This window comes from Camponotus vicinus, unplaced genomic scaffold (genome assembly GCF_025532165.1).
Source record: "Camponotus vicinus isolate PSW18456_S1 unplaced genomic scaffold, iyCamVici1.0 SCAF_2, whole genome shotgun sequence".
NCBI lineage: Eukaryota > Metazoa > Arthropoda > Insecta > Hymenoptera > Formicidae > Camponotus > Camponotus vicinus.
Window position 1 is genome coordinate 5,331,602 of NW_028141956.1, and position 22,694 is coordinate 5,354,295.

Below are 22,694 nucleotides of genomic sequence, written 5' to 3' on the forward strand. Positions count from 1 at the left end.
AAAAATCTCGAATTTTCTCAATACATTATACTTAATCCGTAAGAATATTTTGCAATACTTATGATTTCGCACATTTGTGACACCATTTCACAAGTAACTGAGTCTCTTTGTCAGCTCGAACTGGGAAAAATGTCGCACGAGACTTTGCGGTGCTTTTAACTACATTGGGTATAGGAATGTCGTAAAAGCCTCTTGGGATCTTTTCGCACCTTCATATTATTCATATTGTAAAAAGAAATTCAGCTGAGAAGTTCATATCAAGATACTCAAGTTTCAATAATCCGCAGCCCTTTAAAGCCAAGTATGAAGACATTGTTAAAATCTACATCAGTTTTTCTTATAATTATTATTAAGATATCTGATAAAAGTGAATTACGCGAAATACGATACGATACCTTGATCAAGAAGTCGGTATAAGTGTTGGAGCTAAAATTGATCTATAATAAACAGTTACATTATTATCAATCAGTATATATGATTAAAATATATAATTACAATAGAGATTTATCTCACTTGATTTGGTGCAAAATGGGAAATATCCCGATCATCGAGGCTGTTTCCATCGCTCTCTATTTTTAGCCGCAACTGAATTATAATTTCCGATAACAGAAAGATTAGCGATCTTCATCGATCCGGCCCGATACCTATATTCGTTCGGGGTGCGCCGGAAGCATTAAATTAGTTGCCATAATTGCGGCAGATACGGCAGGGAAAATTGTAATCGTCGCGGACGATACGAGTTATGGTTATTAGGGGCTCGTAAACGATGGATAGTAATAGTTTGAACGATCGATATAAATGACAGAAGACATACGATAACTTAGCGACCAATGATTGTTGCATGTATTACATCATAGAGAAATTTTCCTTTCGTTTTTATTGCATAATTTTTAAGACAAATTTAACATAAAAGCGTTTTATACAATTATTTTTATAATCTCAGCTGTTAAACTTTAATAATGTATTGCACATTTTACGCTTTATTTCGTAGACTCGTCAACTAAGATCACCAATTAATTCCGTGTAATTGAAAATATTAGCAAATCTCACTTTCTTGATTTATTACAATTTATATAATCAGAATGGAAAGAGAAATTGGAAAGAGAAAAAAACGTAACAATAATAAATTAATACTAAGTATTATATTAATATTTAATATTAAGAGATTTATCCCATCAGAGTGAAAATTTATTGATGATTTAATGTCGATAAAAAATGCGATAGTTGTCGTCAGATACGTTTCTTTGGGACTAAACCTCGAACTTTGGATCTATCGAGATTATATCGGTCTCGACTCCGTGTTGTGAGCTATCGGCTTTGCTTTCGTAGTTGAGGCTAAGGGGGGTAATCGTTGATGATCGATCGAGATCGTTTCTCTATCTTGTGTGGTTGCGGCCGCGATGGCGACATAGTGTGGTAGCGTATTGGCAAGAGAGTAGACGGACGGCTATTTCCGCATGACATCACACCGCCCGCATTTAGGGAGCACCACAATTTTCTATTTTCTCGACGGCTCTCTCGACATTGGTGGCCCGCAAGGTCGGTCCCATCGAGACACGTTTCGATCAGTTTTTGTTGCCCCTTTCCTCTTCTTCCTGTCCTTACGACTTGCTCTCAGCGGTGCATCGCTCCTCGTTCGGAACGACGTTCCTCTTTTTTCTTTCTCTTACTTCACAAAAGTCTATAATTGTTTATTGCAGTTAGGAAATTCCTGATCTAGTGATCTTGTATGAGATTACGACTTTTTGGTTGTATCACGATAATGTTGAGGGTTAAGTCAGACTAGTTTAAATTATGACCGTAATTTTTTTTTTCATTTTCATTATCCCGCCTATATCACCGTCTGTCATCGTCTCATGTTTTTTTCAAATAAGTATTTTATTTCCTATTAAAATTTATTTATTAAGAATTAATATATACATACGATTTTATTGTCGTTATAAAATTTTATTAAATACTTATATAAAGTATATATATTGTGTGCTATATATTATCTAAAGACAATAACTAGAGCATATAATAAATTATATTTTCCCTCTACAATTTCTTTTTCTATCTTTACCACGCATTAAATAAAAAAAAAGATGTCATTAATTTCGAAATTGTTCAGGATGGTTTTGCAATCAGACAAGTATCGTGAATGACATAGAACGACGGAGAGCATGTGTAAAAATCGACTGATGCACGCTCGTCCCATTAACGCACCGGCGATATAATCTTGCGCATCATCCTCTGCTCTCCTAATCGAGAAATAATTGTACGAATTTGTCGGAGCGACCGCTGAGTTGCCGTCGTCTCGTCAAAGAAATTCGTGCGCCCGTTCACCATCGTTGTTGTTTCTTTAAGTTTTTTCTACGCATCGGTCCGGAACAATGGAATCGACGTCGAGACAAAGGAGCTGCTCTACGCTCTCTCGTTCGGTTTCTTTCGGTTTATGCATGGTACCAGCGCTAACTCGGTTAACCATTTGTTAGCGATATTAGAAAAGATCGCGAAAAATGGCACGTTTTAAACGTCGCTGACCGCTTGATTTGCCAACGAAACACTCGAGGCACACAATTAGAGCTTTAGAAAACTCGCGAATAGATATACATATAAATGGAAACTATCTGCGTTCTCTGTTAACTTTCTCGCGTCGAAAACAGATATAGGCAGATATAGATCGCATCTTCATTTTCCAGGATAATTTAACGCGTTGATGATTCGTCTAAAAAAATAGCGATTGATCACGATTCATAAGAGAAAATAGGTATCATTGATAAATTTATCTAGATAAAAATTCAGGTTGAGAATTCTTGAACATCTTATATATTTCAAAGTGTTAAGTCAAGATTGTATTACGGTAACTTCGAATGGGAAACATCTCGAGATAACGGTGTAATCTATAAAGGCGAGTATGTCGAAGGGCAAACTTACTCACGTGTGTTGTTTCTTTATTAATAATTTTTGTCTACACCTGAAAATGTATTCAGATTCAATAGAACTGACTGTTGAACCCTTCGTCCATATCCGGGTCACCAATCATCCGAAACGATCGGCATATTATTCCCTCTTGATAGAGCAGATCCAACGCGGACCGCGGAAGAGGATTTCTGCGCGAACGATTCCGTAACGATCGATTACGTCCCGTTCGGCATCCGTTGGTTTCCTTACGTGTTAATCCCATTCATCGTTCGTTACGAAATCAGAGGCAAACCGAGCTACGTTGAAATAGAATGGAGTTATGCTAAAAATAAGTAGGTATCGTCGGGAAATTGCTAGACTTTGCGAAATCCGCAGATACAAAATATGAAATACATAATTACCAGTTAATATGTAATCATGAATACGTAATTGAAAATTATATAATTGTAATTTTTATTTTTCCAATTTTTCATTTTATTCTTAGAAAAGAATTTTTTTCCAGATTATACCTTCTATTATATTTGATATATTATTATATCTTTTATTATATATTATTATGTTCTTTTGTTATAATATATTTTATATTTTTAAAAAAGCGTGCACACACACACATACGTATACAAGAATTTTTTTTATAAGATGTAAAACTTTCTTTCAGAATATCCATACTATTATATATGGATTGTTTGTGAAGCAAAAACTCTGATTACACAAATCTCTTTGTGTTTTCATAGAATAATCGCAATCACCAAGGTTTTCTTTTCGCTCTTGTTCTCTGGTTATTCATGCGTTCCTAACAGCACGTAACGTTGCATAGTGATTGGGATTTTCTTCATAGCAGATAGGTGATTTTTGCGCGTTTCGATCTAAGAAATCGAGCCGAGCCCGAGAGAGAACAACAAGGAGACGATCGCAGAGCCTTGAAGAGGGAAAAGGGGAGGGTCACGAAGAGGAGCGATCGGTTGATCGGTCGATCGATTGATTTTTTCACGGCGTCTGGTTGCACGCTACTGCCCGTTGCAGGTGGAAGCGACTCTTTACTCTGACCCGAGGCTTCTCAGAAATTCTCTCCAGTCATCGAGACGAATTCCATCGGAATTCAGGGCGGGCGATTAATGGCTTTATACGTTCCTTAAAATCTCCGCCGCGTCACAGATTAATTTGTTTTTTCTCTTCGTTCCAGCGGCTGGAAACCGTACGATCGTGTTTCATCATTTGACGAAAAGTTTGCGTGCGCTGCTCTTTCATAAATTTCGTTTGTACGACAAAGTATGGTACAAAAGCGACTGAGCTTTCGTAGCTCTCAGGCTGTAAAACCCAAGATGAAAACAACACATTCATTTGTGGGAGACGAAAAAATGAAAAAGGGACATTGGCCGTTCGGGAGAAGGTAGTAGAAAATAAAAGACGAATACACGTTACACGTGAAACGAGGGAGATCATAAAAATCCGAAGCGCAGGTATAAACCAACAATCTACAAGTCCACTCGCGAGAGCGATCCTAATCTCGCGCGTCGCACTGGTGAGGGGGAGGAAGAGATTTCTACGAAAACCAAAAAGATACCGTTGAAAAGAGTGAATAGCGCGGACGCTAAATTGCCGTTCATTAAAAAATCACTGGTATGCGATGAGCCGCACACCCGGGGGGGAATATTAGAGCCCGGAGGAATTTCGAGTACATCTTTGACGTTTAGATATTTCAACCTTTTCTTCGTATACTTGTTCCTTTTTTTTCTTAATTCTCATTCGCTCTGAAAACTTGTATCTCGAAATTACGCGATTTGGTCGATGCGCTATCGTTGCGATGATCAAGGATTCTTCTAAACTCACACCGGGAGATGTTCATCCATTCTCCTTGCCGAACGATTCGATTTGAAGGCCGTCCGTTTTCTACTGCCATTTTTGGATACCTATCATAAATGTTGCTGCTGCTGCCGCCGCCTTCACAGGTACTTTATTGTTTGATTCATGCTTTACTCGACATTTTTATTTTCGCTGCCGTTCTACGTGAGATATATTCGTCGCAGATAAATGACAGTAAAAAGAAGCGGCAAACGTTGATCCGTCATACGTGTCTTATGAGAATTCGGCTCGTTTGCTTGCCCATAAAACGCGGCGGAAGGTCGCGAGATAGAACCGAACGACGCATAAATTTTACATAGTGGCGCAGTATAACATACACACATATTCACACAGACACACACAATATATTCACGCGAGAATTTCGTGAATCTTGCGACAGTTCTGTCACGTGGTAGTGGAGTTAATCTCAGTAATTGAATAAATATGTGGAAGACGATTACGCGAAGCTCGAGACGTGCTTTAACGAGCCACCGTCTAAATCATCACGCTCGATTTACTGCAAATTTAATCTAGAGTTAATCGGTATTTAATTTAAATATACTCGTTCCGCGTAACTAACACATTTACGTTTCTCATCAGTCGTGCCAACGCTCGATCTATCTTCACGTTAATTTGCAATACTCTTCCGTCTGCGATTTAATAAAATTTGGTGGCGTACGAAAATTTTAATAATCCGCGCTCCAAAAGACGCGACTATGATTTCGAAAATACTTCAATGTTTAACAGTTTATCACAGTTTATTGCATTTTTAACATTTCAAACATTTCAAACGTTTCAAACGAAGATCGTCTTCTCGTCATACAAGTCCATGTGAAATAAAAACACACGCATACACGGAAACAAAAGCATAATCAAGGTTTTGATTAAAGAAATGGAACTGGGGAATACTATGTTATTGCATTAAAAAGTAATTATCGCGGTTTTATTTTTTCTTGAATCTAGCTTTCTTTGCCGCTACTACGGCATTGGGCAACTTTGGATTAGACTGATTTTTATGTTTCTTGCTTTCTACATGTTGAGCAAACGTAGTCTCCGAATTCAATGATAGGTTGCACGGTGCACAGTAATATTGACCTGCAAAACAAAAAAAGAATCCATTGTTGCTAATATTTTATTAATCGTGCAACTAAACTTTCTTTTTTCGAATTTTTTCTATATATTACATGTATATATTTCCTTACCCGATGGTGTCCGATAAATAGAATAATCTATAGATTCCGAGACGTTAGACACGTTTTCGTTTTCAACTGAAATTGGAATAAGAAGATTCAACAAATTATCGCGCAATGTATATGTATCTCGTTCACGGATATTACCGGTTTCAGGCACAGCGAGTCCATTGAGCCTTAACATCCTTAAATGTCGGGCTCCGCGTTTGTGCGTCTCTAGTTGATCCTGACGGTTGGCCGAAACTCCACACAAATCGCAACGCAACGGTGTGAGATACGATGATGCTGCGTAGATGGATGCAGCCGCTGGACTTGGCGTAGCGGCGGTTTCTGTCACCACTGGCGGTGCCGCGGCCGGCGCGGGTTGCGTGTCCGCCTGGAAAGCCATTCCAATTCCGAAGCGACCCGTCGAATCCACCTGATTGTATTGATTTTGATTCTGCGACTTTTTCGAGGGCCTATGAAACACAACATCTTATTATTGTCATTATGAAATCGCATTAAATTCTCACTCTACAATATCAACGTGCGCGCTATACAGTGTGTGAAATTGATATTATTAAATTAAATTTCTTATTGTATATATATACATATATACACACAAACACACACACACACACTCACACACCTACATATATATATATATATATATATATATATATATATATATATAATTATTATTATTAATGTAACGATTAATTTAGAAACATGGTGTATATGCACCTACATACCTTGCACGAGGCCCACCGTTTGCTGCTCTAATATGCTTTTTGCCCGCGTAGTGTTGCGTGGCGTCTGTTTGCGAAGTGAACCACGTTTTGCATATCTAGCAATGCAGATCGTATGCGAGGTACATTAATTTATGTATGTATAAATACATAATTTTAGGCAAAACACATTTTGGAGGCCTCTTACATCACAGTAGTTTTGCCAGTCGTTATTGGTCGTACTGCTCACTTGGCCATCTTCCGTTTTCTGTTTTTTAACGCTCTGATTGAGAAACATGGATACTTTTTTCTGATGCGGCTTGCCGTCATAGTGCAATTTCGCTTGCAACGTGGAGTTCATCTGCAAAGTACGATTTGCTTCATCGATATACGATACTCAATTTTTTCAACGTGAGGGATCTATACATCGCGAACTTATTCTTGGAATTTAAACTAAATTTAAATGGAAAGATTCATTTTAATTATCCAATTATGATTAACCGAGGCTTACGACTGCATTGCACAGATCACATTTGAGCGGTTTCATCAGTGCCGACAATTCCCTCTGCGCACTCGCCACTTTTTCTGTGAGAAATCGATGCAAAAGAATTAATATTCGCTTAAATATTCATAGTACAATATATATATATATATATATATATATATATATATATATATATATAATAACTCATTATTTTCTCCATTTTAAGATTTACATCATACAACATAGATTTTATAAAGTCGGATATATTTTTAAAACGCACTACTCTCTTTAGTTACCTGCATCCTGTGCGGGATCGATAAACTCGTTCTTGCGTTTGTAAAAATTCTTGCTCTTGTTTTTCCCAATGGCTGGTGTCGCCGCGGGGGAGACCGTTGTCGCGGTTGATGCACCCTTATAGGTCGGATCGTACCATTGGGCGTAAATGTCCGAGGTATCGCTGTCGGTGGGTATCCACCATGGGGTCGGGGTTGACGTCTGTCCGGGAGTTTGCGGTTGCATCGTCGGATGCAGCATGTACGGGCTCGATGGCACAGGGAGTACGTTCGGGAACGTACCAAGGGTCGAAGGAACCCCGTCGTTGGCGGTCGCTATCGGTGCTGTTGCAACGGTCATCACGTTCTCGCTCGTCGTTCGTTGCTGTTGCGTCGTTGTCGAGTGCCCATTGTTGTTGTCCAAGGCTTTATTCAAACAAGAAGAAGGCGGTGGTGGTGGCGGGGGAGGCGGCGGTGGCGGCGGCGGTGGTGGCGGTGGCAGAAAGCATTCGAATCCTATTGCGAGAAAGTTGAAATAAACGAAAGTTTTCTGGAGGATCATCCGAGTCTCGAGGCAAGAAAAATGGGCTCTTCATCCCGGAACAGTAGCACATTTTTCTCGCTTAAAAAAAGGAAAAAAGCTAGCTATTTTTGAAAATCGTATCCCGCTGTTTACTGCGACAATTTTTCAAACTTGTCACAAAAAAGTTCTCAAATTTACGACACGTAAAATAATTATGTAGCGGTCCATGTTTTGTATTATTTGCTGCTATTTAAATTTATTTCCGCCATTATTTAGCCTCTAACAGTAAAATAAGCGAATAAAGAGAGTTTTTTAACTTTGATCGAGTGCATCCGAACAGTGAGTTTATTAGTGCATCCGGATTACAATATATTCAACAACGAACCGGTGTTCAATCTATCAAAATTTCGAGAAATTTACGACCGCGTTAATTGCCACAGCGAGCAAATTGCTTCCGGTTTTGCGAAAAAATGTAAAAGCGACTGAAGAAACAAGCGATGGCTTTGCGTGGCGAGATGCTTTTATCGCGCGTTTATAATTTACGAGGGAATTATATTTAATTGCCCGCAATACATTCACGTAGTGTTAATTCGCGATCGGCTGAGTACAAAAGCAACACGACGTTACGTTCTTTAAAGTTTTCACACCGATAATACGTCCCGAGCGTCCAGACAACTGCATATATTTAGCTTATCACACATTTACGTCACAGTTATGGCATAATTTATTTCAACGCTCGTTAAATGCTTGATGACTTGAATATTATTTGCAAACTAATGTACATAACAGATACATATTTTATAGCACAGCTTCTATATAAATATGAATATTGTACGATGACAGACAAAAAAGACTCCAAGTTGCATTTTTTTTCATTTTTGGAATATTCTGATATACGCAAATTAATATTTATTATTATTTATATTATTTTAATATAAATATGATATGATTAATATTTATTATCATTTATATTATTTACTTATTATCATTTATACTTTATTATCATTATTATCATTATTTATTATCATTTATACTTAGAGAATTATATAATATATTTTACAATTATTAAGCATAATTTTTTGCTGAATCTGTTACTTACCCAGTGAGAAATGATAAGTCGAATAGACGTCTAAGACGTTTAATAGATGTCTAATAGACGTTTATTAAACGTCTTAGACGTCTATCCGACTTATCATTTCTCACTAGGTAAACGTTATTATATCATACTTTAATTTTAATTATAATTTAAATATGTACATCTATACATATTTTGTATATACATATTTAAATATTTTATCACACATATAAACTTGAAGTTTTATATCAATTTATTTTTATCTAAAAGAAATTTGGATATCTGGATTTTTTAAACATGCCTTGGATTAATTGATAAACTCCTGTTATGAATCGACATAAAGCGGTAGTAAATATTGTGACTATGCTTAATAAAACCTTGACCGAAACCGGAAATCATATTACAGGTCAAATCTATATACACGTATATAATGTGTTATGCGTCGCGTGATCTACGTGCGCTCCTACGAGTACAATTTACTCGTCAATGCATACACGCTAATCATCTAATCGTCCGGCGGATCATGATGGCAGTTTCATAGCGAGTACGCTCCAATTGATGCCGGATTAAATCCGCACCACACTTGTCGATCTCCCGACTTGCACATCTGGTGGACCGACAAAATATTCCACGAATAATCTCGTCACGGCCGGGAGCCGATTTTTTTTTACTTCGTTTTTCTTTCGTGACACCGACGTTTTTGTGCTCTGTTGTGTCGCACACACAGGCGCATGTTATTGCGAAGCGACGGAACGAATCGAGGGGAAGAGAAGCGTTCGTTCCGGAGCCGACCAACTCACCCGGTACTTCTGGGTTCTCTATGATCTTGGCGCTGGACATCTCTGCGAAATTTTATATTCGAGCGATAACTATCTCCGTCCGGCCAGAGGCTTGACAGGCTCGCGCCGCGGTTCACGATGACACTGTGACTCCGCCGCGCTCGAGCAAGTCAGCTGTCGGCGCGTCGTCGTCTCGCACTCACTGACACTGCCCCGCGTCACCGTTTTGCAACGGCACGTAACGTCGCACCGTGACTCGCGCACGTCGGCATCGACTGTCACTTGTCGGAGCGAAAAAGTTGTGAGGTTAATTTCAGCTACCTTTGACACAAGCCGACGACATTACGCGGCGCGTGATATTGACCTGCGGCGTAAGATGGCCGCGCGCACTACGCTCGTCGACGTTCTCGCACACCGCACGGAATTGTCACGTGCGACGATAGAAAGGACTCGCTCGTTCGGACAGTCGATGGAGACTCCGCGACCATGGAAGACAAGGACGAGCTGTTTCAATGCCTCGAGGAGAAAATCGCCAATGGCCGCAATATGATCGAGCGATTAAAACTCGAGGATAAGATTGACGGGATTGAGAAACTGATACGAAAGATTCAACAAGAGATAAAGTTTCTAGAGAAAGTAAGATACGTACATTTTTGTCGATTTTGCTAAAAATTAAATAGCGTTAATCGCGGCTGACTAAATTGTCTATATATATATTGTTATCAATGTTAAATATGTTGCTCCCTTTTTTAGTTTACTTTTTGTAAAGCTTGTATACATACATTATTTATTTTAAATACAGACAATGAACAAATGCATTTAAGATAATAGTAAAATCTGTTGTAACATATAGACATAGATAAAAAGCTAGAAGCTATGCTGATGGAATAGAATCAGTACAAATTTCTCTAGCAGATTAATAATTTTGTCTTCTTTTTGCAAAGGTGCATTGTGGAGGAAACTTGAAGAAGAAACACTTACAGAGCACAAATCTGATTCACCTTAATGCTATAGTGACTAGATTATCCTGCGCAAAGGATCTCATCAGTGTGATGAGACCTTTTAAATATCAAAAGTCACGTCTAGAAGTTGATATAGTATGTAATAATGGTGCTTCATGGATAAAAGTCATAGCGAGAAATGCTAGAGCATTAACTTTGATATCCCTCGGTAAAGGAGAATATGGGCAGAAATCTGTTCTGGATCAAGCTAATTCGTATCTTATGTGTAGCAAATGTCATCTATATCACTACAAGCCACCAGATGTGATATTCCACTTTGCTTATGGCATAGAGATTCCTCTAGCTTTACGTTTGGAACAAATGGGCATTATAGTTGAAGGAGATAGAATAGATGTGGATAATGAGAATTTAAACAGTCAGTATAATATGATAAATATCCAAAGAAAGTCAATTATATATAGTGTATGAAAATAATTTGACTAATATATATTTATTCTTGTATATTTATTCTTTGGAGGTAGAACACGATGAACTGGAGTTGCTAAAAGATTCTGTGGATGATTCCGAGCAGGACTTGGATTTACATTCGTTAAATACATCTGCACTCTCGACTGAGATTAAACTCCTGAATCTGGATGTATCAACACTATTGGCTTATGTTACAAATATGTCTAATGGATATAATAATTATATTTATCGCGAACCGCTGCTTACACAACAATCCGAAATGGAAAGAAAACGTCCCATAAAACCAATTCTGGAAAATTTGTTTCATGAGAAGGAACTCATAGTTTGTCAGACAGCATACAATAATTTTATGAATATCATCGATGTCATTGGTGGTCCAAAAGAGACGCTGCGGGCTCACGAATTGTTAAAAAAAGTTCGAATTGTTGATGATATAACTACTGGTCGAGTTATGCAATTGCGTTTAGGCGGCAAAATTAAAGATCGATCGCGATTGGTTTTCGCAACGGGCGAAAATATGAAAAGTATCACTGTTTCTGCCAATGAAGGATTTGTAAGAGCGGCACGTATGCAGGTAAACATATGCATCATATAGGATTAATCTCTGTGTATTTTTTACAAGTTTATACTATATTAACCATATTATATGCTTTTCCAGGGCATTGAGTGTACAGTTTTTTTACATGAACCAAGATCTTTATCAGAGATGAAAGAAAGTAATGCAGTAAAAATAGAACTATCTTGATATTACTTAATATTTAGGCAATTACAAAGAAAGTATATGCTACAAATATATTTTTATTGCTAATTTATTATATTACTTTATACGTTGAAACAATATTTGATATTATCTCTTTGAGAAATTCTACTATATTTCATTAATTATATGAATATTGAATTGATTAAATTTTTTGCATCTCTAAATTTTCTTCAAATTCTGTAAAATACAAAGTAGTTGTTATATAAAGTGATATGAAATTAAGTTATTTAAAAAAATTATATATATTCAACAATACCATTAATAAATTTGTTGAAATGAGGATTCCTTTCTTTGGCTATTTGTATGTATTCTTTACTCTTCTCCTTGTTTCCAAGATTTATATAACATTTAGCACTATTCAAAAGAGCTTTTAAATTTGAATTATTCACTTTTAACGCCCATTCGCAATCGTGCAAGGCTTTTTCGAATAATCCGAGATGCATATACGATAACGCGCGATTATTCCATAGTACAGACGAATCTTTACGTTGTTCTAAAGCTTTACTAAAATAAGTCACAGCCTTTTCGTAATCTCCTTCTTTGAATGCACCGTTTGCAATTCTCTTTAACGTTTCTGCTCGTTCATTTCTAATTTTGCAATCTTCAGTCCGTTTTTTAGCGTCATCTTCTATGCTCTTTATAAACGTTTCTACATAAATTATAAAACATTTCTCTTTAATATTCTATGCAAATTGAATCGATTTATAATTACATTTGTTTAATGATAGTACTGTAATATTCAAACTTACCTCGGGACATTTTGTTTGAATCATTGGAGGAATTATCTTCTTTTGAAGAATGTTTATTAATTATTGATCGGTTAGTTTTAATTTTTATCTCTCCATCTTCATAAATTTCCTTTTGAATATTTTTTTCTAAAATTTCATCGGCTAACTTTTTTCCATATTCTTGCTCCTTTGGATCAGAAGATGCTAACTTCTTAACTATTTTTTCTTGAATAAGGAATATTATTGAAAAATAGAAATTTGTGACATGTAGTCATATGAACACCTACCTACTTCGGTAACACGATGCATGAAATTTTGAAACTCTTCCTCAGTTACATTTTTATCAGGGCTTAAGTTATTAATAATATGACTTGTCTCTTCTATTTTATCACAATTTATTTCATTCTTTGTATTCACATCCATTCCTTTTTATATAAAAACTGTATAAACAATTAGGAAAGCTGGCATATGCACTATATAGAAAGAAATATCAAGTAATTTGTTTCTATAGAAACATAACAATGTTGTCATAGTTATGATTTGTTGTGCTATATATCTATTATATATTTATACTAACCAGTATTAATTAATTAAATTACTGCAAGTGTTGGTAGACTATTATTTAAACAGGATTTGAATTGTAAAACAAATTTTATCTTGTATAGTTTTATTATGAAAAGTTACGATGTAACAAAACATTGAAGAAAATAACAGCAATTGAGAGCAATATCATATAAATATCAAAGTATATCATTGTCATATAAATATCAAAGTATATCATTGTCATATAAATATTAAAGTATATCATATGACAAAACACGTAATATATAAATGAAACTTTTATATAATTCTTTTCCAGTTTATGAAATTTTGCATTAACTGTTTGGACCTTTTCTAGCAGAGTACTCTGTGTGAGGAGGAGGTGGAGCTTTTAATGTATAGTATAATATCTGTGGAAAGAACTGTTGTGTGGGCGTTTTACTGTTTTCTGAATTCTCATTGTCATTATCGTCAACCTCAAGAGGATCCATATCCACATCTTCCTCCATGTCCGAAGATATGTCGATTTCATCCTTTATATAAATTGTGTTCATACTGTGATCTTCATTGGAACTCTTCTTAACTTTCCTTCTATCTAAAGGGTCATTTTGTTTACTGTCTACTACAGGAACAGGCGATTTTCCTGTCGCTGTAATCTCTATTTCGTCCATGATACAACGTAATTTCTTGAACGGTAACGGTTTATCAATCGTGGATAATACATGCGGCCAATTGATTACAGAATCCGAAGGTTCTTTTCTTTTTTGTAATGTAGGTATATTTGGTAATCCCTTACTTGTACTCGGCATATCATTAATGTCTATGATGCTGATACCAGAATTGCTGTTCTCCAGTCGTTGATATAGCTCATTTATACTGATCTCCTCCTTTTTCTTTGTCGTATCATGAGGAACTTTAATCGCTGTCTTGTGAGGATTTATCTTCGGAATAAGCTTTGGCTGTACGGGTACTTTACTCTGCGTTTTTGTGTTTATGTCCTGTTCAGAACTGTTATTTTTGCTGGGCGAGCTTCTAGTTTCCTCCAACTTTAATCGTGACACCGTGGCAGTTTTTTTCCATATATCGCAGTGCTCCTTCACAGTGTTGTTGGCACCTTCTCCGGATAGTACTGACAATGGGATATGCCGCAATCCGGTAACTTCCAGAGTTTCGGCGAGCTTGAGCAGCCTTCTAACCTCGCTCTGAACTACCTGTATCTCGCCGCAGTACATGAAGTTTACGAGAGTCTTGAGATCGTCGGCCTCGACGTCGTGCAGGACGATCATCGGATGCGGATGATCGTTGGCCATGATTAATCGGCGGAAGAACGAACTGGAATTAGCCAATACCATCTTGTGACATTTCAGGATCGTGTTGTCTTTACATACCAGCGAAAGGTCGACGAACTGTTGTTTTTCGTAACATGTGTCAAGGGAGACCACCAAATGTGAGGGAAAGCTCTGCCATTTGAAACTCAATACGGAATCCTCCTTCATAGCGACGCTTTTAAGTCAGTTTACGTCGGTTTTACGACCAAGCAATGCGAGACTCACTTTGCGGCGTTTCTGACACAGCATTCGCCATGACACACACGTGCCGCTGTTGTCGTTCTATACAAGCTGCTCCCTTGTCAACGTATATAGCTGGATTCCGTAAAGCACATAATATACATATATATATATATATTTGAAATGTCGCAATTTATAAATCGCATCAATATATCTTCTAAATCCTACAATTTGCACAAAAAAATCTTCTATTGTTGCGGCTAGTGTTGCTCTTACAATTAGTTTTAATGTTTATTGTTTTTCGCACACGAGACTATAAATCGAATCGAGTGTGCATTTTCAAGGATCGTTTAGCATTTGATGGATATTAGAAAGCGAATGTATAATGCATCGAATTAGAAATTTGAACGATGTAGATGGAATTTGGAGTTGCGAATCTGCGCGATATTTTTGCGATTTCGAAATTGCCGCGCTGCGCCGCGACGCGGCGCGTTTCGATATCTCGAAGCGCTGCAGTCGCGAAGCCACGGAACGAACAGTCGACCGGCAACGGCGGCGACGACGGCGGCGACGACGGCGACTCCTCGGAGCAATTGGCTTCGATAATTGCAAATGGTCGTTTAATAACAGATGATTGAACGCGTTCCGCGGCGCGCGGCGTAGCATTTATCTGTCAAAAGCGGTGGCGGCCGGCCGACGAACGGTGATGCGCCGCCGGCTGACGCGCGTCCGTTGAGCTTGGAACCGGCGAGGCGTAAGACTCGAGAAGCGCGACTCCGTTTTCCCGACGAGGCGACGGGGCGACAACGACGGCAACGACGACGCGGCGGCGGCAAGTGCGCGACAGAGAGAGCGATAGAGAGAGCGTGACGCGAGTGAGCGTAGCGGGCGACCTTTGAATAACCGCGTTTGTTATTATGTGATCGGCGAGCCGCGAGACAACGACGCAAGGAAAACAGGAAGAAAGTCGAGGAAAAATGCAGACCACGCGGATCAACGTTTTCCGCTATCTCATCGTGGCGATTCTTGTTGTCCTGTCGGCGCTCGGCCGTGCAGGTGAGTACACGCATAAGCGCGTAATATTCATTTTCGTTAAATATCCCCGCATAAAATGCGAGAGAGACTCTGTCAAGCCTCTGTTGTCTCGTTGGTAAATTGAAGCGGTCGCGAAATTAGCTCGTCCGAGCAATCCACGGCAGTCACCCCAACTTAGTCACAATAATCTTCTTCCGCTCTTTCTTTCTCTTTCTCTCTGCTTCTCTCTCCTGTCTCTCTTTCTCTGTCTCTCCCTCCTTCTCTCTCTCTGTCTCCCCTTGTCCCTTTCATCTCCCCGTTTCTATGGTTCATCTCTGTCTTTCTCGAAATCTCCGATTCGAGAAACGAGAGAGCACCCTCCGCGCTATTACGCGGAATCGAGATCGACACGTGACGCATTTCTGTTTCCGGTAATTTCACATATAGCGTCGGGAATGTACTTTTTGCTACGCGAAAAATTTCCACGGAAATACACTTCTGGTAATTCTCTTCGAAGTTATTTGAAATACATCTTACGTATATATTAGTATATATGTATATATGTAGTCTTTGCAAAGTGCATTTTTATATTTTTCAAGGAATTACAGGAAATACATACAGCGATAATTTAGCGATATCGCGCTTTATAATAATTGCATGTGATATGATAGAAGAGCAAATACATATATAATTGGCGCCAAGGTTGACAAAGTCAAACTAAAAATACGAGTTACTTTGAAAAACTTAGATATCGATGGAAATTTCGTTTGAGTCAGTAGCGACAGTCGCTGTTGACATAATGTCCGTTGAATTTAAAGATAAAATATCTCGAAGTAAAATATATAAATATTAATATTAATATAAATATTAATATTAATATAAATATTAATATATAAATTATATATAAATAATAACATATAAATAGAGAAATATATATATATTTTATTATGTTTTTGTAATTAAATATCGATTAAATGCATTTCATATCAATTTTTTAAAATAATCAATTAAATAACTACTGCATCATGCATTACTTAGAACTAACTTATACGCATCTTAATTAAGAATTTTTTGCGTTTTTACATTGTGTCATCCGCATTACGAAATTAAAACTAATTTGAAACGCTTCCTTGCACAAGCGTATTTTCCCGAATAACGACGTTTAAATGACTTTTAATGATGTTTAAATACAAGCAATATTTTCTGCAATGGTATATTTTCTCTTTAAAAAGACGAATTGTGTTTTTTTATCTTGTGTTGCGTTGTCGATCCATCGATTCATATCGATCTGATATACCTTTTGCTCGCATGACATAATCGTTAGTAGCTTCGGGGTAGAAATCGACATCGTGATGCATAAGTTCATTATGAAATATCGAATTATATTTTTTTCCGCTTAATTATGTTTACGAGCTGGATATTTTTATCTTATATATATATATATATATATATATATATATATATATATATATATATATATATATAAGAATATACATATTATTGCATGCATTTCTCTTTCCATTTTGTCACTTTTGATATTTGATACTTTGATACATGATACTTTCTATGAAATAAATTAATTATTGTTTTATGGTTGTTTTGTTTTATTCCACTCTCTATTTTGTGTTGACACTTTATAAAAAAAAATATTTCTAATAGAGATGAGATTACATTTTAAATATACGCATTTCAATTAAGAACACACACACACACACACACACACACACACACACACACACACACACACACACACACACACACACACACACACACACACGTACATATACATATATGCATACTGATATAATATATACATTTTGCACTATTCAATACATATCAATGCTATGATGTATCAAAGAAAATTTGTTCTTCATCTTAAAAAATTGTTTTTTTATATATAAAAGTTTATTCGAAAACAATAAGGATGGATCTGCCGCAATTGATTTTATAATACCGATGATCCTGTTTTATTCGCTTTTATTAATCGCATATTTGTGTCGGTTGGATCATCATCGAAAGCGACGCTCTTGCACGCGTTTCTTACACGTTGCAGCACGAAACTCCTTTTATTAATTTAAATAACCGGAAGATTATATAAGTGTATGCGTAAAGAATTCATCGAAAAGAAAACTGGCATAACGGTATTCGCGTGTGCGCAAACATCGGTTCGTATATTTCGCAGCATATTTTAAAGCGCCTTCAGTAGGCGAAGAAATGCGCGACTTCCCTCGCCCACCTTGCACTCTTATATACATTGGTTTATTTAAATTGCACGTATACCACACGTGGCCGTTTCCTTACGCATTTGTACGCAATAATAAAAAAATATACAAAGTATTAATAACGCGAAATATAATCATCGATTAAAAATAAATTTACTTAATAATATCGGTCGATGCAGAGCGTCTTTCGCATTTTCTCTTGTATTTCTTCTTCAATTAATTTTCTTAAAAAAATATGCATATGTAAAATATGTCCTGATATTTTAAATTCAAAAGTCAAAATTTTTGTCTTACGTGAGTGTACATGTATTTGCGTGTGTGGCTTATGCATAATAAACGAGATAAGTATATAGTGGAGTATTGTATTACGCTTGCACATGAAATCTTTTGGCGAACTCGTGTTTACGTGGCGAAATTCGGTCCGGCGAAATTGGATAGTTGAAATTGAGCGAAAACACGCGAGGAATATTTCTTTTCGAGAGTTTGAAAGTCTTATCGTCATAACGCGTTACTTTAAGAATCTGCGTGCCAAGGCACTGGGTCTTTATTTTGTATTTTTTTCATTATTTTCTACTGTATCAGCCACAATGGATTATTTATCTAAAATGTCATGATAACAATAACAATAAACTGATATGATTTTATATCTTCCATTTTATTCGAAATATACATTTAAGACTGATATTAATTGTATTGATATTATTGTTATCAATACATTGTTCAATATAATAATTCAAAATGCAATAACTCTATCGTTCAAATTGTATAAAAATCGGCATTAAATATTATATACATAATCACAATCACTTTATTGTTAAATTAATTACATTTTTCTTAATATTAGCATTTGCAACCTTTTTATTTACTTTGGAAATTCCGATTCTGATATATGGACTAAGATTTTATAATAAATTATTTTGTACGCAAATAATCTAGAGTCGTTTCGATTTTAAACGATTATTTGTTCATAATGATTACAATTGTTCATTTTTTGTTTTGGTATCGTTTCAAATCCGATTTTATTTTAGAGAAAAGAGAATGGCGTTAAATAATTCTCATACATATATGTGTGTATATATATTATTCTTAATTCGCGGTAAAGAGTAATATCTTTTCGAACGGAAACTTTCGATTCTGGAGTAGTTTAATAAAGATTCGCTGTTGTGTACTTCCTGAACAGACTCTTTGTGCTCACCCAGTCCGATTTTACGACGTTATCGCGAAAAAACGTTCGTTTCTCCCTCCTATTGTATTGATGACGCGATTCTAGAGAATAATAAACGAATCGAAACCGAATACGATATTTTGAACCTCCGGAATTGTCAAAACTTGACATCGATGACAGTTTCGATCTGAATTATGCAATTATATCTAGTGTGTTTTGTGATTGATTGATGTAAAATCTGATAGCATTGTAGGATCGTATTTATAATGTGAATGTAATATTAAATTATTCGCGATGATAAAAATGTTGACATAATGATTAAAATTTTTTTTTAATATATTTCTTTTACAACGGACACATTTATACGGGCAACAGTAACAATGTTTATTTCCGCATATTTCCTTGTCAATATTTCAACGAAGCAAATCATGTCGGGAATGATGTTATAGAATTAATGCCACACCAGTCATCTTAAATCAAAAACAGGTCCCTTAATACGCTTGATTCTCAGCCTCAGTTAACCCCCGTGTATACTGTTGATAAAACGAATTCGTCTCAATTAACTGATTCAGCCAATCATGTGTCACGCGGGCTCGATAGAGTTACGAAAATGTCATTCATCTTCGTGCCCCTTTGTGTCTTCTCGATGAGATAACGAAATAGTTGGTCGGCGATAAGGAATAAGAAACGTGACACGTTTGATTAATTGTAGCACGATGCATGGAATCATTGATGTATATTTCGATGTATGTTGTATTGCTTAGTAATGGCTCTTTATCTTGTATGTTTTATTGCTTAGTAATTGCGCTTTATCTTCTTACGAAGAGAAGTTTAGTTTTAAACAAAGTTTTTTGTATGACACACATTTCGTGAAATCTGTGTATACTAAATGCAAGATTGTTTAATAATATGTGTTTAATGTGTTCTTAGAATAGTTAATCTCTTACAAGAATAGGGTGTGATCTGTAATAACCAAAATATGATTCAAATTTTCTCTTTCTGTTGTGTTTATCAAATTGTTCCTTTAATATGAATAATAATGTAGGATAATGTAGGATAATATAATAATAATATAGGACTAAAAATCAAGTTATCTTCCAAAAAAAAAAATTACAATTATAATTTTGAAATTGTCTTATGCTTACAGTTATCTGAATATGATTTGTGTCGACTTGACGATATAATGAACTAATTTAATAGCATCATTCTAGCACCATATAACATATTTAATAGCATCGTTAAATAAACAAGGATTTTTTCTTGTTCCGCAACAGATGATTGATTAACAAGTACTTCAATTCAAATAAATTAAGGTATTAAAATTTTTGAATTAAATTGTATATAACTTGAACGTGATGACTCATATTATTGATTATTATTTTATAGTCTTTGATTTCTATAATGTCTATAAATGTCTATTTCCTGTTTTGGAACATGTTGCCGATATCTAATGTTTTTCTTCTTATCATTTAGATATAAATGTTATGTCTAATGACAAGAGAGTTATATTATTTATACATTCATTATATATTATTTATATAGTCATTATATAAGTATAATTTTTGAGATTCTGTAGTTTTCCATAAAATGTTAAATTGTTGTATTGATATCATGAGAAGAAATGTTTTAATGTTTTATTAATTCGTTTGAGATACGTACAGAGCAGCACATGAAGCGAAGATCTGAATCATGAGTCAGTTTACATGCAAGCTGGAAGAATGCTGACGTCGCGCTTGGGTCGCAACTCCTTCTCAGCGATTCATTCATCTTTAATGTATTGACGGCGATTCTTTTCAGAAAGCGACGATGGGACGCATTTGAAGTCGTGCGATATATCGATGCTGGGGAACGTGCAATGCGGTAAGAATGAGAGATGTATAAGCAGCAACGGCGAGAAGCCGCAATGCAAGTGCCAGCGAGATTTTCATTTAGTTAACGGCGAATGTATTAGAATTACATCTGCGGCAGCGAGTGTCGACGCTACCACCCTTAAGCCTGAGCATAGATCCGAGTCAGGAGGTACGTGCACGTCGAAAAACACATTGAAGCAAATTAATGCGTCGTTGAATATTGCTTTGCTCCTAAAATGTAGATCTTGTGAAAGATTTAAAGGCTTTCTCCCATTGCTAGGATATTGTACAGTTTTAAAATTTATTATTTTTTCAAGAATATTCTTTAGGAAGCAACATAGTTGGTTCCCTTATGGATATCTTAGCTCGCGATTAGATAATTTTGTTTAGCTTCGTTATTGTTTATTTATTGATATGATAAGGAAGATAGAAAAACCGATATAAACTAAAAATAAATCAGCAACAATTGGGCAATATTGCTGATGACTAAAATCTCGATCAATTTAATTCAGGGAGCTCCGTAGCGGCAGGTCTACTAATACCAACCTTCCTCATAGTAGTCGGTGTACTACTGTATTTTGGTGCGAGACGATACAAATGGCTACAACGATTTCGGCAGTATCGACACAATCGTTATGGTAATGTCCTAGTCACGAGAGACGACGACGACGACGACGATCCGCCGATAGCATAAGTAAAAAAGGAAAAGGAAAAATTTTATAACGCGAATAAATGCACATATAACGTGCATAAAAGGCACTTGACCAAAACTCGCGGGAATAAACGAGAGCAATGTACGCTTCTCTTGATAATATGTACGTAGTTACGAGTGTGATGAGTTCTAGTAAACTTTGATACACGTACATATATTTAATCGACGACGCTTGTGTGTTTTACTTTTAAGAAACATTACCATGTAATTGCGTGCAAGCATCAGCGGAAAAGGTTCAACTACATGAGAGATGGGGAGCGAAATGAATTACGAGGCCAAATGCAAAGACGCACTCGCGCGAGTAATTACATTTTTATAAGCAGGATCAGACTGTCAAATTTGTTGATTGATATAAAATTCATACATAATTATAAATTTATAATACATAATTTATATAATTATATATACATACGTACATATATATATATATATATATATATATATATATATATATATATACATACGTACATATATATATATATATATATATATATATATATATATATATATATATACATATATATATATATACATATATATATATATATACACACATAATTATAATAAATTAATTAATTTGAATTAATTGCAAGATAAAGAAATATTTTTTCATGAGACTTTGATTTATTTCATTTATCTGAGATATATATGTATATAAAAGTGTTACTACTCGCACTAGTCGTCAAATTTTTATATGTGATGGTTGTAAAGAATATGGCATAATGGACTGCGTTTATGATAATTTTAAGCATTCACTGAGAGCATAATTTTTTACATTGATATTAAGCTGGTCAGTAAACTTTACGTAATATTAATATAGGTATATAATAATTCAGTGATTTTTCCTTTTGTGTCACCATCTTCCTTATATATGCAAAATTTTCCTAAATTTTGTATATATTAAACATTGCGTTATTATTATCGTCATCGTCTATAGAAGACTACTATTCTTCTTTGCAGGAATATTTAGATGTAGTAATATGATTATA

The 22,694-nt window shown here is 35.8% G+C and overlaps 5 protein-coding genes across 7 annotated transcripts; 2 read left to right on the plus strand and 3 right to left on the minus strand.

The window, feature by feature from the left end:
* Window positions 1-5,671: 5,671 nt before the first annotated feature.
* Window positions 5,672-10,294, minus strand: LOC145966027 (zinc finger protein 346). Of its 2 annotated transcripts, XM_083089705.1 has the most exons (8): window positions 9,798-10,289; window positions 7,424-7,915; window positions 7,155-7,228; window positions 6,852-7,004; window positions 6,668-6,762; window positions 6,084-6,394; window positions 5,949-6,014; window positions 5,672-5,841 (listed from the first exon to the last, which is right to left on the minus strand). In XM_083089705.1, exons 1-8 carry the CDS (start codon window positions 9,835-9,837, stop codon window positions 5,690-5,692), a joined length of 1,383 nt encoding a protein of 460 aa, XP_082945831.1. In that variant the 5' UTR covers window positions 9,838-10,289; the 3' UTR covers window positions 5,672-5,689. The 2 variants fall into 2 exon arrangements, with proteins under 2 accessions (XP_082945831.1, XP_082945830.1); XM_083089704.1 differs by having other exon boundaries at window positions 5,949-6,394; window positions 9,798-10,294.
* LOC145966028 (UPF0415 protein C7orf25 homolog) lies at window positions 9,257-12,246 on the plus strand. Its single transcript, XM_083089706.1, has 4 exons — window positions 9,257-10,412; window positions 10,721-11,153; window positions 11,260-11,780; window positions 11,865-12,246. Exons 1-4 carry the CDS (start codon window positions 10,263-10,265, stop codon window positions 11,949-11,951), a joined length of 1,191 nt encoding a protein of 396 aa, XP_082945832.1. The 5' UTR covers window positions 9,257-10,262; the 3' UTR covers window positions 11,952-12,246.
* On the minus strand, window positions 11,944-13,372 carry LOC145966031 (tetratricopeptide repeat protein 12). 2 transcript variants are annotated; one of them, XM_083089709.1, is made up of 5 exons: window positions 13,272-13,372; window positions 12,982-13,167; window positions 12,716-12,919; window positions 12,223-12,615; window positions 11,944-12,143 (listed from the first exon to the last, which is right to left on the minus strand). In XM_083089709.1, exons 2-5 carry the CDS (start codon window positions 13,115-13,117, stop codon window positions 12,109-12,111), a joined length of 768 nt encoding a protein of 255 aa, XP_082945835.1. In that variant the 5' UTR covers window positions 13,118-13,167; window positions 13,272-13,372; the 3' UTR covers window positions 11,944-12,108. The 2 variants fall into 2 exon arrangements, with proteins under 2 accessions (XP_082945835.1, XP_082945834.1); XM_083089708.1 differs by lacking the exon at window positions 13,272-13,372 and having other exon boundaries at window positions 12,982-13,260.
* Window positions 13,373-13,421: 49 nt separating this feature from the next.
* LOC145966030 (uncharacterized) lies at window positions 13,422-15,785 on the minus strand. Its single transcript, XM_083089707.1, has one exon. It carries the CDS (start codon window positions 14,728-14,730, stop codon window positions 13,570-13,572), a length of 1,161 nt encoding a protein of 386 aa, XP_082945833.1. The 5' UTR covers window positions 14,731-15,785; the 3' UTR covers window positions 13,422-13,569.
* On the plus strand, window positions 15,270-22,142 carry LOC145966032 (uncharacterized). The gene is made up of 3 exons (XM_083089710.1): window positions 15,270-15,798; window positions 20,941-21,162; window positions 21,506-22,142. Exons 1-3 carry the CDS (start codon window positions 15,720-15,722, stop codon window positions 21,685-21,687), a joined length of 483 nt encoding a protein of 160 aa, XP_082945836.1. The 5' UTR covers window positions 15,270-15,719; the 3' UTR covers window positions 21,688-22,142.
* Window positions 22,143-22,694: the final 552 nt, after the last annotated feature.

Excerpts from the sequence above, each read along its gene's own strand:
- LOC145966027 (XM_083089704.1), bottom strand. The coding sequence starts at position 9,837 with ATGTCCAGCGCCAAGATCATAGAGAACCCAGAAGTACCGG. Across the intron at positions 7,916-9,797 it reads AGAGAACCCAGAAGTACCGG|GATTCGAATGCTTTCTGCCA; the intron begins GTGAGTTGGTCG and ends TTCTCGCAATAG. Across the intron at positions 5,842-5,948 it reads TATTTATCGGACACCATCGG|GTCAATATTACTGTGCACCG; the intron begins GTAAGGAAATAT and ends TTTGTTTTGCAG.
- LOC145966028 (XM_083089706.1), top strand. The coding sequence starts at position 10,263 with ATGGAAGACAAGGACGAGCTGTTTCAATGCCTCGAGGAGAAAATCGCC. Across the intron at positions 10,413-10,720 it reads AGATAAAGTTTCTAGAGAAA|GTGCATTGTGGAGGAAACTT; the intron begins GTAAGATACGTA and ends CTTTTTGCAAAG. Across the intron at positions 11,154-11,259 it reads GGATAATGAGAATTTAAACA|AACACGATGAACTGGAGTTG; the intron begins GTCAGTATAATA and ends CTTTGGAGGTAG.
- LOC145966031 (XM_083089709.1), bottom strand. The coding sequence starts at position 13,117 with ATGGATGTGAATACAAAGAATGAAATAAATTGTGATAAAATAGAAGAG. Across the intron at positions 12,616-12,715 it reads TTCAAACAAAATGTCCCGAG|AAACGTTTATAAAGAGCATA; the intron begins GTAAGTTTGAAT and ends TAATTTATGTAG. Across the intron at positions 12,144-12,222 it reads TTTCAACAAATTTATTAATG|AATTTGAAGAAAATTTAGAG; the intron begins GTATTGTTGAAT and ends TGTATTTTACAG.
- LOC145966030 (XM_083089707.1), bottom strand. The coding sequence starts at position 14,730 with ATGAAGGAGGATTCCGTATTGAGTTTCAAATGGCAGAGCTTTCCCTCA.
- LOC145966032 (XM_083089710.1), top strand. The coding sequence starts at position 15,720 with ATGCAGACCACGCGGATCAACGTTTTCCGCTATCTCATCGTGGCGATT. Across the intron at positions 15,799-20,940 it reads GTCGGCGCTCGGCCGTGCAG|AAAGCGACGATGGGACGCAT; the intron begins GTGAGTACACGC and ends GATTCTTTTCAG. Across the intron at positions 21,163-21,505 it reads GCATAGATCCGAGTCAGGAG|GGAGCTCCGTAGCGGCAGGT; the intron begins GTACGTGCACGT and ends AATTTAATTCAG.